The 23,902-nt window shown below is 48.4% G+C and overlaps 2 protein-coding genes across 6 annotated transcripts in view; one reads left to right on the top strand and one right to left on the bottom strand.

The window, feature by feature from the left end:
* Positions 1–2,312: 2,312 nt before the first annotated feature.
* CYP11A1 (cytochrome P450 family 11 subfamily A member 1) lies at positions 2,313–19,691 on the top strand (the record flags this gene model as incomplete). 3 transcript variants are annotated; one of them, XM_079125987.1, is made up of 9 exons in its annotated part: positions 2,313–2,473; positions 9,919–10,074; positions 12,503–12,702; positions 13,658–13,861; positions 14,584–14,744; positions 17,682–17,848; positions 18,119–18,197; positions 18,740–18,937; positions 19,385–19,691. In XM_079125987.1, 7 exons carry the CDS (start codon positions 12,549–12,551, stop codon positions 19,514–19,516), a joined length of 1,095 nt encoding a protein of 364 aa, XP_078982113.1. In that variant the 3' UTR covers positions 19,517–19,691. The 3 variants fall into 3 exon arrangements, with proteins under 3 accessions (XP_078982113.1, XP_078982111.1, XP_078982112.1); XM_079125985.1 differs by lacking the exon at positions 2,313–2,473 and adding an exon at positions 6,267–6,535; XM_079125986.1 differs by lacking the exons at positions 2,313–2,473; positions 9,919–10,074 and adding an exon at positions 6,267–6,535.
* A 789-nt stretch (positions 19,692–20,480) lies between these two features.
* CCDC33 (coiled-coil domain containing 33) overlaps positions 20,481–23,902 on the bottom strand; it is a 104,201-nt gene continuing 100,779 nt past the window's right edge. For 2 of the 3 annotated variants that reach the window (XM_079127315.1, XM_079127316.1), the window contains 5 exons: positions 23,127–23,293; positions 22,722–22,823; positions 22,112–22,198; positions 21,593–21,706; positions 20,481–20,642 (listed from right to left, as the gene is read on the bottom strand). In XM_079127315.1, the coding sequence (XP_078983441.1) occupies positions 20,544–20,642; positions 21,593–21,706; positions 22,112–22,198; positions 22,722–22,823; positions 23,127–23,293 (569 nt within the window). In that variant the 3' untranslated portion in view covers positions 20,481–20,543. The remainder of the gene's footprint in view (positions 20,643–21,592; positions 21,707–22,111; positions 22,199–22,721; positions 22,824–23,126; positions 23,294–23,902) is intronic. The other variant, XM_079127319.1, reaches the window with a different exon arrangement.

The following is a 23,902-nucleotide window of genomic DNA, read 5'->3' as shown; positions in this document are numbered from 1 at the left end:
CCCTGTCTTATCTGTATACAAAAGTACAAGCCCACCTGGTAAGGTGACTGTGAAGAGGAAATGCATGTGAAGTACTCTGCACATGTTAGGTGCTCAGTATATTTTCTTGATATAGACAAGACCACAGGGTTTACCCAAGGCCAAGTATGCTGGTTACTCTTTCTGCCCCTCAGGGCAGAAGCAGGGAACAGGATCTTCTTCCTGTTCCTGATGCCAGGCCTCTCTACTTCCATTGGGTGACTGATCCGTTTGCTCCCCGTGGGCAGTATGTTGCAGGGGCTTTAGAGGAAGTCGAGGGTCATGGGTCAGGAGGGCAGGGTAGGACAGGAATGCAGGCAGCCTGTGGGACATGCTACAGGCAGCCAGACAAGGCCATGTCCTGCACACTCTCACAGAGGCTAATGAGGTGAGGTCAGGGGCTCAGGTGGGGATACAGTCTTCTGGGAGTCATTTCTCTTCTTGTGGTCTCTGTTTCTCCCCTTCCTCATTCCTACTTATCATTGTCAGGCATGGTGTTGTTACCTGGAAAGAACTTTCTCTGGAGCTGTTCTCCTTCCTGTTCCCATGGGTCTTGTCCCTCTTCCCTCCTCCCCCAGCTCCAGGCCTCTAACCTACTCCCTCTTGCCCTGCTTCCTATCAGCCAGTCTAAATTTCCCTTTTTTGCCCAAAGAAGGAAAGAAAAAGTCACTCTGACCTGACCTGGGTTACCTATCCAGGTTCCATCAGGTCCCTGCTCCCCATGATCACATTCCTCAAGGGGAAGGCCATGCAGGTGCTGGGCCTCACAAATGATGTCCTCTGATGAGTGGGAACCTGACAGTTAGCTTTGTTTGTCAGAGGTGGACAGTTGCTCTCAGAGAAGCCATGCCCATGTCTGAAGGCATTAGCTGGTAAGAGGCAGAGCTGTGGCTGACCATGGTGGGTTTGATGAGGAGATGTGATGGAGACCCTGGCATTCTGTGTTCTCCTGTTCCCTTCCATTTCTCTCTGGAAATGCTGCTGTGGAGGGTGGGAATTTGGTATGCTGCCAGTAAACTGTGGGTGGCTGTTCCTGACTTGCACACGCCATCCTGATTTAGCTGTCCTTAAAGCACCAAGACTTACAGGAATGGAAAACGCAGATACCACTTCAGGTCCTGCAGCCTCTCACTAGTGCTCAGTGAATTAACTGTTTTCTTCTTGAGACTTGATCCTCTCCCAACCCTCTCTTGGTTCTGTCTGCCTTCTCTAAGCACTTATTCACTTTTTTTTTTTTTTTTTTTTTTTTTTTTTTTGGTACCAGGATTTGAACCCAGGGATGCTTTACCATTGAACCACATCCCCAGCCCCACCCTGCTTTTTTAGAGACAGGGTCTAGCTGAGTTGCTTAGGGCCTCACTAAATTGCTGAGGCTGGCTTTGAACTTGCCATCCTCCTGCCTCAGCCTCCTAAGCTGCTGGGATTACAGTCATATGCCACTGTGCCTGGCTTAGCATGTCTCCTTTTACCTTTTTCTAGAAGGCTTATCTTTTCAAGCCCACCTGAAAGGGGCTACCAAGTCTCAGCCCATGGATGCTCCCTGAATGCTGGAATCCTTCTGAGGCTGATTCCCAGAATGTGCCTTCTCCCCAGGGCAAGATCCACATGTCCCCTGGGCCCTGCTCACCCAGCCCAGTGCCTGGATTAGAGATGCCCAGTGCTGTAGATGTGGCAATGCCTCCACACTTGATTGTTACCCCACATGGTCTGGTTCCCACCTAACCATCCAAGTCAATATTGGTAACTCAGAGTTTTGGACATAAATGAATACATCACATTTAGTGGACAGACCAATGGAGCTTCTACAAGAGATGATTCAGGAGCACTCTTACAGGATTTTGGTGAAAACCAAAGGGAGGTTTGCATATGAGTAATAGGAGTTCCAGGAATAGTGAGAAAATAGAATACAGAAATTATGAAATAAATTATACAAGATTTTTAGGACATGTGTTTCCATACTGAAAGGGACTGCCAAAGGTCCAGCCCAAGAACTGATGTGGCAAGGGGCATTGTGAATTTTAGAGCAGCCAAAATAAAAAGAAAGTGCTGAGAGCTTACCTGCAGGGAGCAAAAAGGGGAAATGCAAGGATTCAGGAATTGGAATAGCTTTGGACGTCTCCATAGTAGTTCTAGATAGTGGAAGACAATGGAGTTATGCTTTCAAAAATAATTTTAACAAATTGAAAATTATTTCCAACCCACTTTTTTTTTGTTACCAGAGATTGAACTCAGGGGAGTTTAACCACTGAGCCACATCCTCAGCCTTTTTTATTTTTTATTTTGAGACCGGATCTTGCTAAGTTGCTGAGGCTGATTTTGAAATTGTGATCCTCCTGCCTTAGCCTCCTAAATCGCCGAGATTAGAGGTGTGCACCACCACACCTGGCCCAACCTACAACTCTGTATCCAGCAAACCTCTTAACCAAGTGTGAGGGCAGAATAAAGACATCAGAAGGTAAGCAAATCTCAAAAATGTATGTTTTCTACACTGTTTTTAACAAAGGGACTGAAAGATGGATGCATTCCAACCAGACAGAAGAGACATGGGGTCAAGAAACAGGAGTGAGACAAAGGAAGTTTCTACGATGCTGATGAAGGGGTGGGGTGGTCCCTGGCTGACAGCAGTGACCTGCACAGAGGTGAGCAATGTGGATTAGGAAAGCACATGGCAGGAAGAGGCTTCCAAGAAGAAATAAAGATGAATGTAGTGGTTGATTCTGTGGAGAAGAGATTTCCTTGCCCCTCCAGGAAGTGGCATCAAGATTAGGGAGGATTGCTCTTTTCTCTTAAGTTCAGTAGAACTTCTAATCAGTTGAATGTAGTGTTTTATGTACTGTCAGTAGTACTGATAGTATTTGTGTCAACTTGCCTAGGCTGTAGTCCCCAGATATTTGATCAAACCTTAATCTAGGTGTTGCTGTGAAGGTAGATATGATTAAAGTCCATAATCAGCTGACTTGAAGTGAGGGAGATCACCCTGGGCTATCTGAGTGACCTGTTTCAATCAGTTGAAAGGCAGATGTGAAGCTTCCCTGAAGAAGATTCCACCTGTGGATAGCAACGTCATGCATCCTGATAGGCTGCCCCACATACTTCAGACTGACCTAAGTCAGACCCACAACTGCCTAAGCCAATCAGTCTTCTTTCTCTCTCTTTTTGAGGGGTGGGGTGGGGGTCGGGTGGTACTGAGGATTGAATCCAGGAACACTTAAGCACTGAGCACATCCCAGCTCTTTTTATATTTATTTTGAGACAGGATCTCACTAAATTGCTGAGGCAGGCCTTAAATCTGTGATCATCCTGTCTCAGCCTCCTGAGTTGCTGGGATCATAGGTGTGGGCCACCATGCTCGGCTCAATTAGTCTCTTAATACATGTTTCCCACTGGTCTGCTTCCCTGAACTTGGAGTGATACAAGTGCAACTTGAATTTTTAAGCCACCTATATGGATAGTTTTATTTTGATATGTAAAGTAAAAATAAAGTTCAACCCTTTGTAAAAAGAAGGAAGAAAATAAAGAAGAATGAATGAGAAAAAGACCCAGAAGAAAATGCAGCAAAATGCTTTTCACATTTAATTCAGGGTGGTGGGCCTTTGGGTATTATGGTAGTAGTCCCCATAAGAAATCTTTTGTCCTCTTTCCATCAAATACTCTTTTGCCATGAGACTTTCTTTGGTCCCTTTAGTGAGTTAACACCTGTAGTACATAAAATAAAAGTAGGATGGGTCAAATGACCTGACTCAGCTGTTTGAATTTAGGTGCAACCAGGACATAAGAGCAGGACCCACTTTAAGTAATATAGTTAGTTGTTTACTATTGTATCATTCAGAATTCTTAATTGTTACAACAGAATTTGCTGTAACTAGGATGCAACCAGAAAGAAGTTTTATTAAGGGAGACTATGTAGTTCACAAAATCTCCAGACTTGTGTGCCACAGGGGTCAAAAATATCATTTGAATCACATTCCAGAGCTACCTGGGTGGCTGCCCACTGACCCCCGCAGAACTCAGGCACTGTAGCTGCAGAGTGGGTTCACATGGTGCCTATCCTGTCAGATTGCTACCTTCTCAACCAACATTTCATGAAAGAACATGTGATTGGTGGAGCCCAAGTCATTTGCCTACTTGCCATTTGCAAAGGATATTGAGAAAGTCAGATTTTTGGCTCCTGTTCTGAGCGAAGGTGAGGGGTCATAAAATGGAGAATCACCACTAAATCTCTGGGAATTTGTGCCCGAATAGCAGGATGCCCAAATGTTTTGATAAAAGCCAGGACCAGGTTAATTGGTCCCATAAATTGAGAGAATCAGAGGGTTGCTACCAGGATGGGTAGGGCAACCACTCAGGTATGGTGGGGCTGTCATTCTTGCTGGGACCCACTGAAAGAACTGTTGCCCCTTCCTTGCCAGACTGCAGTGACTCAGTGCTTCTCAGGGCCACTGGCTTCCAGTGCCTGCCTTCCCTATTCTCTGTGTTGTATTGAGGTGATTGTCACTCTGCCCACAGTGAAAATCCACTCTCCCTGGAGCAGGGACATCATTCTCCTTCTCACAGTACCTAAGGAGGGAGAAGCTGCATCAAAGCTTATTTTGGGTTTAAGTCCTACTAATGAGTCAGTGTCTTCTTTGTAAAAACAATCTACTAGGAAAATATGCAAATTTGTGTTCACTATATATATATATATATATATTTTTTTTTTTTTTTTTTTTGTACTGGGGATTGAAGCCAGGATCCTCTACCACTGAGCTAAACCATCAGCCCTTTTTTATTTTGATACAGGGTCTTGTTAAGTTGCTGAAGCTGGACTTGAACTTATGATCCACCTGCCTCAACCTCCTGAGTTGTTGGGATTACAGGAATGTGCCACTGTGCCTGCCTTCAATCACTGTTTTATCAAGTAACTTATATTCAATAAAATGAAATAATCGCAGGTGTGTGGCTTAGTGAATTTTGACATATGTGAATACACTTCTGAAAAAGAACATGCCCAGAATTTCAGAAAGTTCTCTCACATTCTCTCCAAATTATTATCCCACATTCCTAATATCATAAATTAATTTTGCTAATCCTTCAACTTTGTCAAAACAGAATTCAACAACATGTACTCTTACGTCTGGCTTCTTTTATTCAACATTAAAGACTCAGAATATCTTAATTTTCTTGTTTGTCTTTTTCTTCAGAGTTCTACATGAATAGACATGACTGTAAATTAAAAAATAATAGTAGTGCTGGGTGTAGTGCCATACACCTATAATCCCAGCAGCTTGGGAGGCTGAGGCAGGAGATTGGCAAATTCAAGGCCAGCCTTAATATCTTAGTGAGACCCTGTCTCAAAATAAAAAATAAAGGGCTGGGGATATGGCTCAGTGGTTAAGCACCCTTGGGTTCAATCTCTGGTAACATAAATAATGAAATAATAATATTAATAATAATGATAGCAACATTTGCCAATCATAACACTTTCAGAGACTATAGGGTATTTGGCAGGGGAGTTGACAAACAGAAAAAAATAGAACTTTAAAAATCAGCAAACCAGTCAGGCATGATGGTACATGCCTGTAATCCCAGCAGCTCAGGAGGCTGAGGCAGGAGGATTATGAGTTCAAAGCCAGCCTCAACAACAGTGAGGCACTAAGCAACTCAGTGAGACCCTGTCTCTAAATAAAATACAAAATAGGGCTGGGGATGTGGCTCAGTGGTTGAGTGCCCCTGAGTTCAATCCGGGTGCCAAAAAGAAAAAAAAAAATCAGCTAACCATACAGTTTATAATCAGACATGTAAATAGTGGGCCACAAGGAAGACAACTGCCCCCAAACTGGCAAGGTGGCTGCAACTTCCTATTGGGCTCCTCTTGTCCCCAGTCCCAGGCTGTGTGCACATCTTAAAGGATGTCTGCTAGCACCTGGACCCACCACAGGGGCTGGCAGGAGGCCTTGGCCCTGGGGAGGGGGCAGGCATGAATCTTGAGAGCCTCCAGGGGCTGGCACTGCACTGAGGACAGAGACCGAGAGTATCCCTGTCTTGGGGTAGCCCTGCTGGTTGCAGAAATTCCAGATTGAGACTTCACACTGGGAGGGACTGTTTGCAGGATGAACTGGCAGCAGGAGGGAGGCCTGTGGGTGGCTTTATCAGCTACAATCTTAGCCTTGAGCTAGTAGTTATAAGCTTGGTCCCAGGGTCGAGTGACAGAGTTACTCCAGCAAGTTCTCTTATAGCAGAGCCAGTGGAGTGGCAGTTGTGTGGACAGAATGCTGGCTAAGGGACTTCCCCAGCGTTCTGTCTTGGTCAAAGGTTGCCAGCCTTTCTTGAGTGCTGCCAGGGAGGGCCTGGGGCATCCCAGAGTGCCCACTGGAAGAACAGCTGGTGTCTCCACCCGCAGTCCTCGCCCCTTCAGTGAGATCCCTTCCCCTGGTGACAATGGCTGGCTAAACCTGTACCATTTATGGAGAGAAAGGGGTCCTGGCAAAATCCACTATCATCATGTGCAGAATTTCCAGAAGTATGGCCCCATTTACAGGTAAGCCTGGCAGAGGGCAGAGGCAGACGGGATGGGGAGGTGCAGGGGCCTAGGCAGCTCTCCTGTTCTCCCCTCTCCCCAGATGGTCTGTTTTTAGTTCCAGACTCCTGCCTACCTTCTGATTTTATTTCTTCCAGGCTGGACATGGTGGTGGGGATGGCAAAGGCCTCTCCTTTCCCCTTTGAAACTTCATGGTGGCTGAGGGTGGTAATAGAGCAAGCCCTCAAATGCCTCCCATAGCCATTATCCCCAGGATGCCTTGTAAGGAAAGTTTGTTGTCCCCATGGTCAGAGGAGGACACTGAGGCAAGGGTGCCTGATCACTAGTTAGATCTCCATCCTGCTGGGGTGCTAACTGCTCTCTTCAGCCCTGCGTGGCTCTAGAGCAGCTGGTTTTTTTTTTTTTTTTTTTTTTTTTTTTTTTGTCCCTTTCCTCTCGAAGGGGAAGGAAAAGAAAGGCTTGCTTCTACTTCGACCCTTTGGCCCTTTGACCATAGACCCCAGGGTTATGGCTTGTCCCTGGCTTACTGATGGGTTAGGTTAGTGACATTCAAGCTACTCCTGGGGGCTTTTCCTAGAGCAGCTTCAAGGGATGGGAGATGCTGAATGTGATAGTTGGGGACTGGAGGGGAGACCTCCAGGAGCCGTGCTTTCAGTTTAAGTGACAGGTTCTTTATCAACTCAAATAATTATTTAAAAAAAATTTTTTTTAAGTTGTAGATTGACATAATACCTTTGTTTTTTGTTGTTTTTGTTTTGTTTTTTGCTTTTTTTTTTTTTTTTTTTTGCATGTGCCACCATGCCAGGTCACAGTACTTTTATTTATTTTTATGTGGTGCTGAGGATCAAAATCCAGTGCCTTAAATGTGCCAGGTAAGTGCTCTACCACTGAGCCACAGCCCCAGTCCCAACTCGAAGAATTCTAATAGGAAGGTCACGGTGGGGAAGGAACAGATGTGACATCTTGGAGGGCTTGAGGGGGTGGGTGGCCATGAGAGTCAGGCTTGCTTGTTTTGGGGCCTTACTGCTCCCTCCCTCCCCCACAACCCTGTCAAAGTCCAAATTGCCTTTTTTTTTTTTTTCTTACAGCTATTCCTTGCTGCATCTCCTCTCCTCCTCTCTGTCCCAGGTCTGTCTGTTCCTGTGCCCCAGTCTTACCCCAGGTGCACCCCTGGTTATCCCTGCTTCCCTCCCTTTCTTTCTCTACTTCCTAGTTGCTCAAGTAGGAAAGCCTTATTTTTTTCTTTTTTATTAATGCATTATAATGATACTTAATAGTGGAATAGTTGTTTACCTGTTTACACAGGCACGGAATAAAACAATACAATTTGGTCAGCCTTATTCCTCAGAACTCCCTTTCCCCTCAGAGCATCTTATTTCACTAACCCTCTGATCCACTTTCATCTGAAGCTGGCAACATGTCCTCAAAGTTAGTGCTATTATCCCCATTTTATGATGGGGAAACTGAGGCCCAGGAAGGAGAAAGTTCTTACCAAGTTCACACAGCTCCTCAGGACAAAACCAGGACCAGAACCCACATTGTATGACTTCCAGATCTGTGTGTCAGGATGACACTACAACTTATAGCCTGGAAATAATAGACTCTTGCATAAACTTGAGGAATTTGAAATACAGCTTTTGTAGTTTCCCCCATGCCATGAAGCCTGTTTCCATTCTTTATGGAACAGTTGAGAAAATGCAGACAAGCACTAATGAAAAATGGAAATTGGAACCAGTCTTATCCGGGGTCACATTTGAGTACCACGAGGAATGAGTGTATGTCTATGGTGGGGTCCCACGGCGCATGCTCTTCTCTTTCTAAATAATTTTAAATGGCAGCACAGTAGTCCATGGTACAGAGAAGCCATATTTTTAAGCCAGTCTTTTAAAGGTGAACATTTAGCTTCCTTCCAGCCTGGGCTCTTTCTTGGACCCCACAGGCGGGTTTCTGATGTCAGGTCATTGCCTTGGCGGGCTTCCCGGGAGAGGGATTGATAACACGGAGAACAAATCAAGGACTTTGCAAACTCCAGTTGGGAGATGGAGCTAATTCTTGATAGCGAGAAAACACTGAGGGGATTTTCTGGGAGGCCATGAACAAGCCAAAGCTGAGACTCAAGATGGTGGGCCCAGGCCTTATGGCTGGGTGGTAAGCATGGTATTCTCCAAGAGGTGCAGGGGATACAGAGGGAGAGGAGAGAGGGGTGGGAGAGCACATTTGGCTCGCAGCTGCATGTTTTTGTGATGATCTGCCTTAAACTATATCTTCAAGTAACCTTTCTTAGGCAAAAGGCAGATACAAGCAGGAAGTGGAATTTTTTTCCTGTTTGGTAGTAGGGACTTTTTGTTGTTTTTCTTTCATTCTTTTTTTTGGTGGGGGGATACTGGGGATTGAACTCGAGAGCAATCGACCACTGAGCCACACCCCCAGCCCTATTTTGTATTTTATTTAGAGACAGGGTCTCACTGAGTTGCTTAGCGCCTCGCCTTTGCTGAGGCTGACTTTGAACTCGTGATCCTCCTGCTTCAGCCTCCGAGCTGCTGGGATGACAAGCGTGTGCCATTGTGCCCAGCTCCTTTCATTCTCGTACAGCAGAACTTTACTGCCTCACAGTTCTGGATCCTGAAATTTGAGATCAAGGTGTCTGTAGGGTTGGTTTATCCTAGGGCCTCTCTCTTTGGCTTTTAGACATCATCTTTTCCCCTTGTTTTCACGAGGTTGTCCCTTGGGGTCTCTGTCCTCCTTTCCTCTTCTTACGAGGATGCCAGTCACATGGAATGGTTGCATTTTAATACGGACTGTCCGCAAAGTACTTTGAGAGCCCCTCTTGTCTCTGCTTCTGTGTCCGGGACTTGATGCTTCATTGCAGCTTGATTTTCATAGAGGCGAAGGGCTCTCTGTCTGACTCTTGGGACAGGGTGACCACTCGCAGAATCTCAATCCTAGAAGGGATTAGCTGGCCTGGATTATGGACAGGCCCTACAGGGATGACATGAAAGTGTGTGGTGGTTCTGAGAGTCTGTTGCCGCAGGAAGGGAAGTTAGGACTGAAGACGGGCTGGTCCATGGGGATGTGCTGGGGATGGGCTGGGGCTAGTCCTGGGGATGTGCCTTGTGACAGCAGCAACCATCTAACTCCTAGGATGTGTAACAATGGTGTTCAGTCATATTAATTCGCTGTATATTTTGTCCTTCATCAACTCTGAGAGGTACTATATCTGTCTCCATTTTACAGACAAGGGAACTGAGACTCAGAGAGGTTAAGGGATTTGCCTCAGGTCACACAGCAAGAAAGCTGTGGAACCATAAGGCAGTCGTGCAGTGAGTCCTGACCGCTCTGGCTCTCCTTGGATCCTGATGTCAGCCCTCTCCCCACCCCTCCAGGGAGAAGCTCGGCAACCTGGAGTCAGTTTATATCATAGACCCTGAAGATGCGGCCCTGATCTTTAAGTCCGAAGGTCCCACCCCAGAACGATTCAACGTCCCGCCCTGGGTTGCCTATCACGAGTATTACAAGAGACCCACGGGAGTCCTTCTGAAGTGAGTCCTGAGCCCTTTTCAGGGTGATGGGGGAGTCCTGAGGGGGGAGATACTGACGGGAGGACTGGGATCAGGCTTGCCCTGCCCTTCCAAGCAGGACCTCTAGGCAAGACCCTGTCATCCTCTTGCCTCCATAACACAAGTGACAGTGAAGATGGGGATGGTGAACTGCCCTGCCAACCTCCAGGGAAATGTCAGGCTGAAGATCTTTATGAGTAATTAAACACCTTGGGAAGTTCTCCTTCATTGTTCACCTTACTGAACATCCACTATGAACTAGGCCTTGGGCCAGGGGCTGGAAGAACAGTGACAGGGCAGGGTCCTGCCACAATGAGTCCTGCACCGTCTAAAGGGGCAATGAGAAGAGGTAAGTCAGCAAATTTAATGTAGGGGCTACTGTGTTCAAATTATCATCAAAAATGAAAATGTAGCTGCTGGTGGTGATGCACACCTGTAGTCCCAGTGTCTGAGGAGGCTGAGGCAGGAGGGTTGCAAGTTGGAGTCCTACCTGGACAACTCAGTGTCTCAAATTTTAAAAATGGGCTGGGAATGAAGATTAGTGATAGAAGCACCCCTGGCACTAAATCCAGGTACCAGAATAAAAAATTAAACTTGAATTAGTAGGTTATGAATGAAGCAACTGGAACTCTTGTTCTTAGCTGATTAGAATGTAAACTGGTGCCTCTACTTTGGAATTGCGAATAATTCTGAAATTGGCTATTCACGTACCCATGATGCAACAGTTCTGATTTTAGGAATACACTCCAAAGAAAACCCCCCAACACATCTACCCAGGGGACATGTGCTAGAGTGTTTGCTCAGGTGCTGTTCATAATAGCAAATATAAGGAAGGCACCAAGAAGCCCCACAGAAATATAAATATGCAAATGGTGGCATACTAGTCGGAATAAATAGACTCCATGTCCCACAATGGTGAAGAAATATAGAATCCAGGGGGTGTGGTGAAACACGCTTGTAATTCCAGCAGTTTGGGAGGCTGAGGCAGGTGGATTGCAAGTTCAAAGCCAGCCTCAGCAACTTAGCAAGGCCCTAAGCAACGCAGCAACTCTGTCTCTAAAATACAGAAAGCTGGGGATGTGGCTCAGTGGTTAAGCACCTCTGGGTTCAATCCCTGGTACCAAAAAAATTTTACATATATATATATATTCCAATGGAAAAAAGCAAGTCCCTGAAAGCATAACTTTTTAAAGAAGTTGAAGACAAGTATACATTTTTTAAAGGTACCTTTTAAGAATAAATGAAGTGGGGCATGGTGGTACACACCTCTAATCCCAGTGGCTCAGGAGGCTGAGGCAGGAGTTCAAAGCCAGCCTCAGCAAAAGTGAAGTGCTAAGCAACCCAGTGAGAGCCTGTCTCTAAATAAAATACAAAATAGGGCTGGGAATGTGGCTCAGTGGTCAAGTGCCCCTGAGTTCAATCCTCAGTAACCCCCAAAAAAGTATAAATTATCATGGGATAAAACCATACACAAAAGAGAGTAAAGGATCCAAGTTGGCGGTCCCTGGATGGGGAAGAAGGGCATGGGAGAACCAGGAGGGTGAAAGCAAGCCATGATCCAGTTCCTAGTTTTTATGTTGGGTGATGAGTTTATAATAATATTCTTATATCCAACTAGCAAAAAATATGTTTCCCAAGTCACAAAGGGGGCTTTGAATGGACTGATTTTTAAGAGTGTACCCGGAAATCAGCTGTGTGTTTATTTTTTGTGGGATCAAACCCAGGACTTTCACAAGCTTGCAATGCTCTGCCACTGAGTTCCATCCCCAGTTGTTTCTAAAATTTGAGACAAGGCCTCACTAAATTACCCAGGCTGACCCCATACTTGAGATCCTCCTGCCTCAGCTTCCTGAGTAGCTGGATTATAGGTGCTTGCCATTGTGTCCTGCTGAACTTAGGTTTTTGATTAATTCTGAGTACCTGAGATTCCCCCTGCTGTAGTGAATATCAGTCACTTTGTGGGTATAGAGGAGGAGAGCTTTGTCAGTTTATTTGTGCAGGAGTGAGAGAAGGTGATGGTGGGGTGTGCCTGATGGTGAAGGTGAACATGGGCCAGGAGGAGAGGAAGTGCAGTGGAATGGGCAGGCTTGTAGTGACAGGGACTGGATAGCTTGAAAGTTGCTCAAAGGGTGATAAGAACATGAACTTTTGGTTTATAGTGGTGATAGCAGAGGAAGTGATCAGGGGTTGGAGTTTTGTTCTCCGTCACCTTCTTCCTTCCTTCTCCCTTTCCTAGGCCAGGCAGAACAGGGAGGAGGTGACTGACAGGCAGGGGGTGCTGGGAGGAGGTAAGGACACCCAAGCGCCACATGCTCAGCTCTGCTCAGCTCCTGCGAGGATAAGTCACTCCTCGGTGTTTGTCAGGCCTGGGGACTGTGACCATGGGGATTGAGGGCCTGTGTTTTCTCAGGGACTCAGAAGACTGGAAGAAAAACCGAGTGGTCCTGAACCAGGAGATGATGACTCCGGAGGCCCTCAAGAACTTTGTGCCCATGATGGATGCGGTGTCTCAAGACTTCATTCGTGTCCTGAACAGGCGTGTCAAGCAACAGAAGTCTGGAAATTTCTCAGGAGACCTCAGTGATGACCTGTTCCGCTTTGCCTTTGAGAGTAAGAGACTTGCTTCTGGCTGGCAGTGGGGACTGAGGGTGGGAGAGCTTGGAGTTCCCTCTCTCAACCTGAGATTCAGCACAGACTCTGCAGAAGCATTGAGATTGGCTTCTGGGATGAGTGGCTGAACACGTCCTCCACTGTCAGCTACCCTTATCTGGCATTCACGTTGAGGGGGTGAGGGCCCCCAAAGCATAGATCCTCCTTACCACCCAAGACCCAGAGCTTGGCTTAGCCCTTCATTCTGCAAGTCTCCCTCACCTGGAATTACGCCCTCGATGTCTGGTAGGAGAGAAGGTTGGGAGGTTAATCTGAGTTTGGTGTTGAAGGATGTGTAGGATTTATCCAGACAGGGTTAGGAAGTCATGCTGCATAGACAGAGGGGACAGCACTGGCATGTGGCTTGGTGATCGTGTGGTCATTGTAGGAGATATGGGAATAAAATCAGCTTTTAATCATGAATTTGGTATAAAACAAGCATTCAAATTCACCTGGTAGGTGAAAAGAACTTGAGGTTGTGTGACTTCTCAGGTTCCAGGTGGCTGATTACCCAGGTATTTATGTCCCCACTCTCCTTTTTGACCTGTGAATTTTGCCAATTCATCCATTACAGTGAGAAATCCCTCTTGGAGGAATGGTGGGCAGAGCAGTTTCATCCCAGCATGGGGCCTTCCTTGGCATGTCTGGAGACCCTGCTTCCCATCAAGACGTTCCTTTTCAGGGGTTTCTGTAAACCTGTCAACGTCTAAGGGACCTGAGCAGTTGCCAGAAGAGCAGCTTTCTTTCATCCTGTATTCTCATTCCTTTGGGACTCAGGCCTGGGTTTCTTTACTGGAGGAAGGTGGGGGTGGATCAGGGACTCCTGAGCATGGTGGGGATGGAGGAGATCCTGGGAGCTGAGGCTCTTGGATGACCTGGTTGGAAGGAGCTCCTTAGCCTTAGTCTCTCTTTGCAGCCATCAGCAATGTCATATTTGGGGAGCGCATGGGGATGCTGGAGGAGATTGTGGACCCTGAGGCCCAGAAGTTCATCAATGCCATCTATCAGGTGTTCTGCACCAGTGTACCCATGCTTAGCCTGCCCCCAGATCTGTTTCGTCTCTTCAGAACCAAGACCTGGAAGGACCATGCGGCTGCATGGGATGTTATTTTCAATAAAGGTGAGGGTTCCTCTGGCTCTGTCCAGGGCATTCAGGCCTGGGAGCCAGCAGAGCCTCGTTTACTTAGGGGGTGGGAGCTCCGTGCTGGGAGAGACCAATCCAGCGGGAAGTCCCAGGCCTTGGGCTGCTTTTTCTCCTGAGCTTTGTCAATGGACACTGACTTGCCATGTAGGAAAACCACTCTCTGGTGAGTAGCCATGGTGTCAGGAAGGCCCTGGAAGCCCTGGAGATGGTGGGCTTAAGGCTGGCTGCTGGGGGAGATTAGAATTTTCTGGAGTTAGAGAGGGAAAGATGTTCATAGTATTCCTCAAGGAGCTCAAGATCCCTGCAGGGTTAAGGGTCAGTGTCTGAGTCCCAGCTGTGCTGGGTTTTAGGAGTCAGGACTTGGGTGGGAGAGGAAGGGGAAGGTCAGGTGGAAAAGGTTGATTGAGGTATGCTGGAGTCAAATGCCACCTGTGCCCCTTACACCCACATGATCTTGGACAATTGACTGTCTCTCTGAATCTCCATTTCTTTGACTGAAAAATGGGAGTGATGTCACATACTCCATAGAGCTGTGGCTAAGAATTAAATGAATGAGCAGATATGAAGGGCTTAGTATAGGTACCTAGTAAAATGACAACCTACAAAGGAGGGCATTTCAGAATCCCCAGCCCTTGATTCTACTTTTTCCCAAAGATCACCCTCCCCACCCCATCTGGGTTCTTTCTCCTGCTCCACAGCTGAAAGATACACCCAGAACTTCTACTGGGACTTGAGACAGAAAAGAGACCTCAGTGACAGGTACCGTGGCATCCTGTACAGTCTCCTGGAAAGTAACAAGCTATCCTTCCAGGACATCCAGGCCAACATTACTGAGCTATTGGCAGGAGGTGTGGACACGGTGAGTGGCTGTGGGTACATCTTCTGCTTCCTGTGCCCATGCACCTTCCCTACCAGTGGTGTGGTTGTCTGAAGTCCTGCAATCCAAGGGGGTCCTCCGCGTATGGACTAAGCCTCCCTGTCCTGGCTCTGTTCTCTAAACTCATTTCCTAGGAGGGTGACATCAAAGTCAGATTACCCACAGGCAGGGTTTGAGGCTGATTGGACATTTTTCTCTGTGCCTATGAGAAGAGCATGACCAGGTGTAGGTGGTGAGGCCCAGGTTTGGTGTAAGTCTTTAAAGGCTAAAGATTTATGTGGAATCCTGCTCTGCGGAGGCCCAGCTGTGGGAGGGCCGCATTCCCCCAGGCCTATGGAGGATACAGCTCACTTAGATCTAGGGAAACTGGCAGGACCTCAGAAAGCTTGCAGGGCACAGGAATTTGCCCTGGGCTCTGCCCGCCAGGGTCTTTTTGTTGTTTTCCCTCTTCCCCTTCCACACCAATGCCTAGAGGCAACTACTGTGAGGTATCCCTCCTGCTATCTGCGTAGTACCCCAGAAAGTTCTCTTCTTTAACATTAAAACCTATCTGTCCTGTGGACCTTCCCTTCTTCTTAAACTCCCCCCATGCTAACTGGACAGTGAGTTAATAATTTAGCGTTATGGATTATTATTTGGGACAGAGGCACTGAGACTATAGAGGTGAACACAGTATGCTTCGAGGGTTCTTAAATGACTGAGGTAAGGGCCATGTTCATCTGCTCAGGACACCATAACCCAATAACTTCAACAGAAGGCGATTGTCTCAGTTCTGGAGGCTAGAGGTCCAAGATCAAGGTGCAGATAGGATTGATTCATTCATTGGCCTTCCTTCTTGACTCATGAAAGGCTGTCTCCTCCCTCTACCTGCACCTGGGCTTCCATCTGTGCATGTCTGTGTCCTAACCTCCTCATCCTAGAAGAACATCAGACATTATGGATTAGGGTCTATGATCTCTTTTAATCTTATTACCTCTTTAAAGCTCCTATCCCCAAGTGCAGTGGTGTAGAGGTTAGAATATTGACAGGCAAATTTTATCTTTGTAGTCCTGGGGATTGAACCCAGGGTGCTCTGCCACTGAGCAACACCCTCAGTTCTTTTTATTTTATTTAATATCTTTTTAATTTTAAGACAGGGTCTTCCTAAGTTGCTGAGGCTGACCTCAGACTTGTGATTCTCCTGCCTCAGCTGCTGAGTCTCTGGAACTACACATGTGAGCCACCATGCCTTGAATTTTAGAGGCACTCAGTGCAGCTGATAGCAGGAAGGCAGAGGTATGAGCAGATGTTTGCCACCCAAGTTACAGGGACTTGATGCCAGAGGCATCTCCCTGTAGAACAGAGAGGAGTTCAAATTCAACTTGTATCTTGAAGTCCCTTGTAGGAGGAGAGAGAAGGAATTGCATTTCAGAACTAAGAAGATGCATGTGTCAAAGTCCCCTAGGTTAGTAATTTTCTTTGGTAGTTATTACTTTTATATGTCACTCTGGTGGAGAAGTTTCGGTTCCTGTGACAGGCTGTATATGGAGCTTTGGCACACATTTGAAAAATATTTCATTGTGAGTTATATAGAGGAAATCTCCTAAAGGTGACTATCTGCACCAAAGATGAGGAGCCATTTATTAAGCATGTATTATTTGGCAGGCAGTGACTTAAACTTTTACACAAATTGCCTCATGTAATACTGGCAAGGGACTCTATGTAATGCTGCCAAGGGACTCTATGAACTATGTTACCATTATCCTCCTTTTTTAGATGAGGAAACTGGGGCATAGAGAGGTTAAATAACTTGATCAAAGTCACACAGCTACTGACTTATTTAACTACCTTATTAGCCAAGTGTCTCCCAACTACCTACTCCATGGCAGGCCATGGAGGTACTGAGATAAAACCTCACACACATGTGGTTAGGGTCTTGAAAGAGTGTACACTTGCTTCGTGGGTGGGGAAGAGAATTCTAGGAAGAGGAATTAGCATGGGAGAGATTTCTGGGCTTTGGGAGCTATGTGTAGCTCTGCATAGCTGGGGCATCAAGTGTATATTGGAGAGGTGGGGGGGCACTGGAAGAGAGCAGGCAGGTGTTGAAGGGGTCACTTGGGTCAGGCTGGAGCCTCCACACTTCTCCTGGAGGATCCAGGGAGCCAGGCAAGGATTTAGAGCTGAAAAGGGACTGGGTGCCATTTTTTCATTGTGGTCCCTGCTGGGAAGAGAAAGGTATCTAAACCTTTCAGACAGAAACATGATCCTTGGTAAGATAATACACCAATGATCCATGTTCTACTCATAGGAGGGAGGGTATTCCAGTCTGGGACTCTAAATGGGTTTAGTTTGTCACCATGGAGGAATCTGGGACTGTGGTGTTTGACGATTAATGTCTACTATCTCTGGCTTGTATTGAGATTAACTGGTTAATCTCAGTATGTCCCACACACTAATCACAATGCAGAGGGCAGGTCTGAGGTCTGGTTTTAGTACCTTTGATCCTTACTTGAAGCTCTGCTGCTTTAGGATGGGGAAGGGCCGTTATGCCTTGGGGCATGTGATCAGGAACAGCAGTCATTTGGGAGCATGACCCTTTTGGAGGTAGGATTTGAGGCCTCTGGATTTTCGTAGAGGAAGACATCAGCAGTGCAGCTGATACTTTACTGCCTGGGGAGACAGATGGTTCTAGTGACATGAGGGATGAGGCCAGGGTCAAGTGCTACACCAAACATTCCTGCCTGGGTGGCAAGAAGCCCTTCTTGGATATTTGCCTTTCAAATTGTGTTTTGCTTTTGCAGGTGGGTGTGGAGACTTGGGATGAGGTGGTTATTAGGGGAGTGGTTCTTGTAAATGAAAATTTAGCTTGGGTCCTTCACCTTGAGGTGCCTCACAGTGACGGGCCCTCCTGGTCTTCTGCACCCCCACATTCCCTGCCAGACATCCATGACCCTGCAGTGGCACATGTACGAGATGGCCCGTACCCCGAAGGTGCAGGAGATGCTGAGGGCAGAGGTTCTGGCTGCCCGGCGCCAGGCCCAGGGAGACATGGCCACAATGTTGCAGCTGGTCCCACTCCTCAAAGCCAGCATCAAGGAGACGCTAAGGCAAGCACACATCCACCCCTGCCTCCCTAACCCCTGGGCAGGGCCAGGGCAGGGCTTGGGGAAAGACTTCCAAGGATGGGGAGGTACAGGCAATTAGAAGCAGGAGATGAGAGGCTGGGGATGGAGAGGAGGAGATAGATGCTGAGTCCTACCTCAGATGCAGGACTGGGGAGCTGCAGCCAGGTCTGAGATGCCATGCTGGTGCAGGAGTGGGGTTGGGTATGGCCAGGTTTTGTGGCTATCCTTTTCTGAGCATCCTCTTCCCCACAGACTCCACCCCATCTCTGTGACTGTGCAGAGATATCTCGCCTGTGACGTGGTTGTTCATGGTTACGTGATTCCTGCCAAGGTAGGTACAACCAAGGAGCTACAGGCTCTGCTGGTCAGACAGAGGAGGCTGGGGGCAGGCTGCAATTCCAGACAGAGGTGGTGATGGGGGGCTTCTGTCTTGCCTTTCTGCCTTGCCCTAGGGCCCTGTAGAGCTCTCAGCAGCAGCAGTCCAAATTTGAATGAAGAGTAGAGGTGGTAGGCACCATGGGTAATGATCACTGGAATGTTCTGATGTCTGGGGTTAGGGTGTAGACCTCGCAGTCTGCCTGGGTTGGGGGGGGGGGGGACTGGAGCTGAGGAAAGGGCAGGAAAAAGGGCAGGTTATCCCAGCCTTGAGTTTTCAGTTGTTCTCACTTGGTGGGTAAAATTCAGGGAAGGGCTTGGCCTTGTTTAAGGTCATACAGTGAGGAGAACATCCGGCCCTGGTAAGGTGGGCAGCCCCACGGGGATTGGGATGAGGAGTGGAAGGGATGGAGCTCAGGGACATGGGAAAGCTGGGTGTTGTGCTCAGGACTGTGGGAAGGTGGGACCCACTCAGGCCTCTGACCACCTCTCCCCCAGACACTGGTGCAAGTGGCCAACTACGCCATGAGCCAAGAACCCAGGTTCTTCTCCAATCCTGACAATTTTGACCCAAACCGATGGCTGAGCAAAGACAAGAACATCACCTACTTCCGGTACCTGAGCTTTGGCTGGGGTATTCGGCAGTGTTTGGGCCGCCGGATTGCAGAGCTGGAGATGACCATATTACTCATCCACGTGAGTTGAGCTTAGGGACATCTGGGTACCCTGGGCTAGCCCTGGACCTCAGGTAGTCACCAGCCCTACTCTTCCCATCTCTGCACAGAGCTCAGAGATTATATAGCTAGGGCATATCTGTCTCCCACAATTCCCTGCAATTCTCCCACAATTCTTGAGTTAACCCACTTATCACCCACCAGTGTCCCCTGGCTATCCATTCCCCTTCAGGTGATGGGATGGGGGTGGGAGCAGGAGAGGGAGTATTGCTAACTAGTTAAGCCAAGGTCTAAATCCAGGGAACAGAGTACCAGTGGTGCATTTTGGACATGGTGCATGCAGGGTTAAATGTGGAGCTGGTTGTGCACCTCTTAGAGGCTTCAATCACACTCAGAGGCCCCACTGGCAGGTGAACAAGCTGGGCTCAGGGGAGACAGAACACCCTAAGCCCACTGCTCTCTTTCTCAGGTGCTGGAGAACTTCAAAATTGAAATCCAACATCTCAGCAATGTGGGTACCAAGTTCAACCTCATCTTGGTGCCTGAGAAGCCCATCTTATTCACCTTATTGCCCTTCAAACAGGACCCAGCCCTGGCATGATCAGGATGGAACTGCTCTCCCACCAACCAGGCTGGCAGTAACGTAGTGGAATGGCCTGGTGGTGGGGCACAGGGTCTCTCCATCTCCAGTCCTCTGTTCCCACCCTGCCTTTCAGGCAGGAGGATTTGGGTCTCAGTTGAGTCTCTTCCCTTTACCTCACCTCTTCCCCTTCTTGACCCACCTCAGGAAGACAATAAACTGTACTTTTGGGGTCCAAGCTTGTAGCCTTTTTGTTTTTCCCACCTCCTCCCTCTTGGCTTTTTCTCTCCTCCCTGCTTCCTTTCTTTTCCCTGGGCTGGAGTCATCTTTAACTCAGAAATGTCAGTGCTGGAAATGGCCTCACCACCAAAGATGTCCAACTCTGCATGGGAGAGAAGACACTGAAGTTCTGAGAGGTTTCCAGTCACCCAAGGTTACGCAGCATGCTTGTGGCCAGAACCTGGGCCTGTTGACTCAGTGAGGACTCCTTCCCCCAGTCCCATCTGTGAAATGTCCTGTCTCTGGCTGCATTTGGACACAGTATAGCCAGCTCAGCCCAGCCCTTGTTGACAGGAAGGCTTCAAGTTTTTCCCTTCTCCAAGCAACTGAGCATCTGATAAACCAAACCCCACCCCCAAAAATAAAAAAAAGAGTTTCTGATAGGATATATATTTGGGCAGGTGGGAAGTCCTGGCCTTCCTCCTGTATGCCAACAGACCTGGTTTCCAGTGGCCTCACTTCCCCTGGCACTTCAGGAGGGTCCTACTTCCCTCGTGCCTCTTCTTACCACCTTCCTGGGTTCATTATGGCTTTTGGTTTTCTGAAGACACCAGCTTCCAGGTCAGGTTGGGGGCTGTATGGCTGCCACAGAGGGCTCAGGGCCAGAGTTGGGTCTGGGAGGAGGTGGAGGGGGTCCCAGGCTACCTTGCTTCAGGAAAGAGACAAAAGCTCACTGAGGTACAACATTTAATAAAGTCATCTTTGGCGGGTAGGGGTGAGACTCCCCAGCACTCGGGAAGGCTCAGGCCTGCTGGAAGTTAGAGGTCTTCTAGTGGTTTGAGGGTTTGTTGAGCTTCGTGTCTGAGCTGGGCTGCACAGGCTCCAGCTTAGAGGGCTGCCTGAGGTCCTTGGAGTTGGTGGAGGCATTCTGTGGTATGCAAAGCAAGTCTAGTGAGTACACTTCCATCCCCAGGGGCAACCTATTCTAGGGCATCTTGCCTGGTAAGGCAAGGATCCAAAACTCAGTGGGCTGTGACTTCTCAAAGATTTCTAGACACATTTGATCATAGCATGGAACACTTGAATTTTCTAAGTCCACAGGGCTCAAGTGAGTTTCAAAGGTGGCCATGTGTTCCCATCTCAGGGCCTTCACGGGAGCTATGGAGCCTCAACCATGAACAAGAACAGATGGCTCAAGAGCAGGAGAAATCAGGATATTGGTTTTGGGGGCCAGTATCCTTAGAGCTGAACTTGAGGGACATCTATGAGCAGGCCTTGGGAGCCTATCAGCAGCATTATGATTACCTCAAAAGGGTGGCTGATGGGGGGAGAACCTTGGAACTGGGTGGGTGTAGAGGCACAAGCTACTCTGTCCATGAGTAAAACCAGTGCCAGACAGCTTGGTATGAGGGCACATGCCATAATCCTAGTGACCCAGGAGGCTGAGGCAGGAGGATCATAAGTTTGAGGTCAGCCTCAGCAACTTAGTGAGACCTGGTCTCAAAATAAAATTTAAGAAGGGCTGAGAACATAGTTCAGTGATTAAGTGCCCTTGGGTTAAATCCCTGGTATCATAAAACAAAACAAACAGTCCTAGAGCATGGGCAGTGCCAGAACATTGCAGAAATGCCCGTGTGGTCTGCCCCTTGTCCACAGTCATCTTCTCCTTGAGTTTCACAACAATCTGTGGGGGAAGGGGTGGTTTTGGCAGGGGTTTCTATTCCCCCAGACAGGTGGGGAGACTGAGACCATACAGCAGGAACTTTAGCCCAGGACTTCTGATGCACAGCCCAGGAACTGGCCTCCCAAGTTTTTCTCAGTTCCCAGTGATTTGGGTGAGGTCGACTGGCTTCCAGCTCCTTTAAAAAGGTCACTTACAGGCTGGTTTATGATGATCGGGCCTGAGCGGGGCCCAAAGCCGTGTTCTTGCTCTTGTAGCCGTGTGGCCAAGTCCTGCTTCTCTCGTCCCCAGCGTCGAGCTGAGTCCTCTAACTGAAGACATGGACAGGTACAACTGGAGGACCAGTGGGCAGTGGGACCCATCCCTGAGAGCTAGGACAGCTAGACCCTAAGCATGCTCTCTGAGCAGAGAGCCAAGCTCTTGGCAAGCTCTGGACTTGACACCATTCCAAGAGACCTCAGGGGTAGAAAGGGGAGGGGCAGGGACCACGCAGTCAGTCTAAGACACTAGTGGACCTTCTCTGCATCTCAACAACACACTGAGTGAGCCCTGACTCAAGATTTACACTGGTCCTTCACTCTGACCATGGCTGTGCACTGAACTCTGGTACTGGTCCAAGACTGACCCCAGATCCTGGACCTACACCAAGCACCCATCCTGGCCACAGACTGATTAGAGAACCTGCTTAGCCTGATCAACCCCTGCAGCTCACCCACCTGGCGTTCCAGGGACAAGATCCGGCTCTGAGCCCGTTCCAGCTTGGCCAGGAGATTAAATTTATCTGAAGTACTGGTAAGAAGATCCTACGGGCAAAGCAAAAACTCAAGATAACCCCAGCTTATGATATGAGCTCAGGAAGCAGCGAGGCACTGAAGGAGAAAACAGTCAGGTTTGATTTCCAACCGGCTCCCCAAAGCAGAGCCTCAGACCTGGGCCTGACCCTCATCCCAAAATTCAGCACAGGGCTGGACATGTGCTTTTTTCACAGCTGTTTCTTCCGTGATTTGGGGCATCTAAAGTAATTATACATCAATTTTTCAAGCATGAAATGCATCAAGGGGCTCCCATGAATGCACAGAAGATACTTCAGCAGGGAATCTCTTTGTAGGGAGAAAACATCTGTGAAGCAAGGGCTCCCCAACCTCCACACTTTACCTGGATGTCCACGTATTAGTGCTTCCAAATAGCTCACCCCTTGCAAGTCCTGAGATGGACAGAAACCCTCTCCTGTGTGTACCCCACCCAGGCTATAATTCCAATTACAGTTGGGGAGCAATCTGGGAAGTGGAGTGGGACTAAGGCATCTCTGGGCCCTGGGACACCCACCTGTGCGGGCAAGGTCTCTGTGCGCTTGGAGTGGCCTGGGCCATCTGTCTCTTGCAGCCGCTCTGCCAAGTCTCCACCTGCTCCCAACTCCCCATAGTCCACCTGGGATGGGGAAAAGGACTCTCCAAGGTAGCAAGCCATACGGCAAAAGGAGTTAAGGATCAGACAGGGACTTGCTTTCTCCCAGGATGCAGGTGAAGTAGAAGCTTTCAGATTCATGCATTCCCAGGAGAAAAAGAGCACAGCCTGAGAGTTCACATTCCAGGGGATGCCAGGCTTATGGGCAAACCTGGGAAGCCTAGCTCCTGGTCTTGATCATCAACTTGGACAGTGCTGAGGGTGACTACTGATACCCGGTGACTGGCACAGGCGGGTCAAGGCCAAGCCTGTGCTGGTGGCTCTTACCGGCAGGGCCTGCTGCTGTAGAATGATGGGGCCTGTCGCGTGGTGGTTCTTCTCCAGCTCTGCCCGTAGCCTTGAGTTTTCTGCCAGCAGCACTGAGTAAACGTCAATAGGCAGGTTCTCTCTCGTAGAACCCAGGGGAAGGCCAGGGCCTGAGAGCAGGGGGATAGCTGCGGACATGGCCACGGGTGTCTGTGAGATGGGCTGTCCTGCCTCCAAGTCTCTGCCCTGATCTGTCCCAGCATTTTGTTCCATTCTGTCCTGGGGAACTACAGAGGCAGCACAGGGTAATCTCTTGCTTTGAACAGATCTGATGGGGGTCACCTGGTTCTTTCCTACTCATCGGAACCACCTCTGATTTGTGGCTGTGGTTAACACCAGTGAGAAAGACAGATCATGGATTCATCAAAGCATTTTTGTTTGTTTGCTTTGCAGAGACAGAATCTTTGAAGATGTGGAGAGATGGGTAAAGGGGTTGGGAACTGATGCCCCAGGTGGCCCTCTTTTGGGCAAGTCTTAGTCCTCCTAGTGAGCAGGGCTATTCCCACTGAGGGCGGGCATGGTTTTGGCCTGGCTCATACAGTGTCCTATCTTGTCCTAAGAAGCTCCCTGGCAGGAGGAAGTAGCTTGGGGCATTCTGGAAGTGCTCAGTGCCCGAGAGGGGAGCAGCTTCCTCCTGGGTATCTCAGGCCCGCAGGCATAACTGAGCACGGCCTCTCTTCGCAGATTCTCCTTGAGCTGAGGGAACTGGGAAGGAGGAGCCTCCAGGCATGGGGCAA

Source organism: Sciurus vulgaris (assembly GCF_902686455.1).
Source record: "Sciurus vulgaris genome assembly, chromosome: 2".
Taxonomy (NCBI): Eukaryota; Metazoa; Chordata; class Mammalia; order Rodentia; family Sciuridae; genus Sciurus; species Sciurus vulgaris.
Note: the sequence above shows the minus strand (reverse complement) of the source record. Positions and strands in the feature narration are given on the sequence as shown.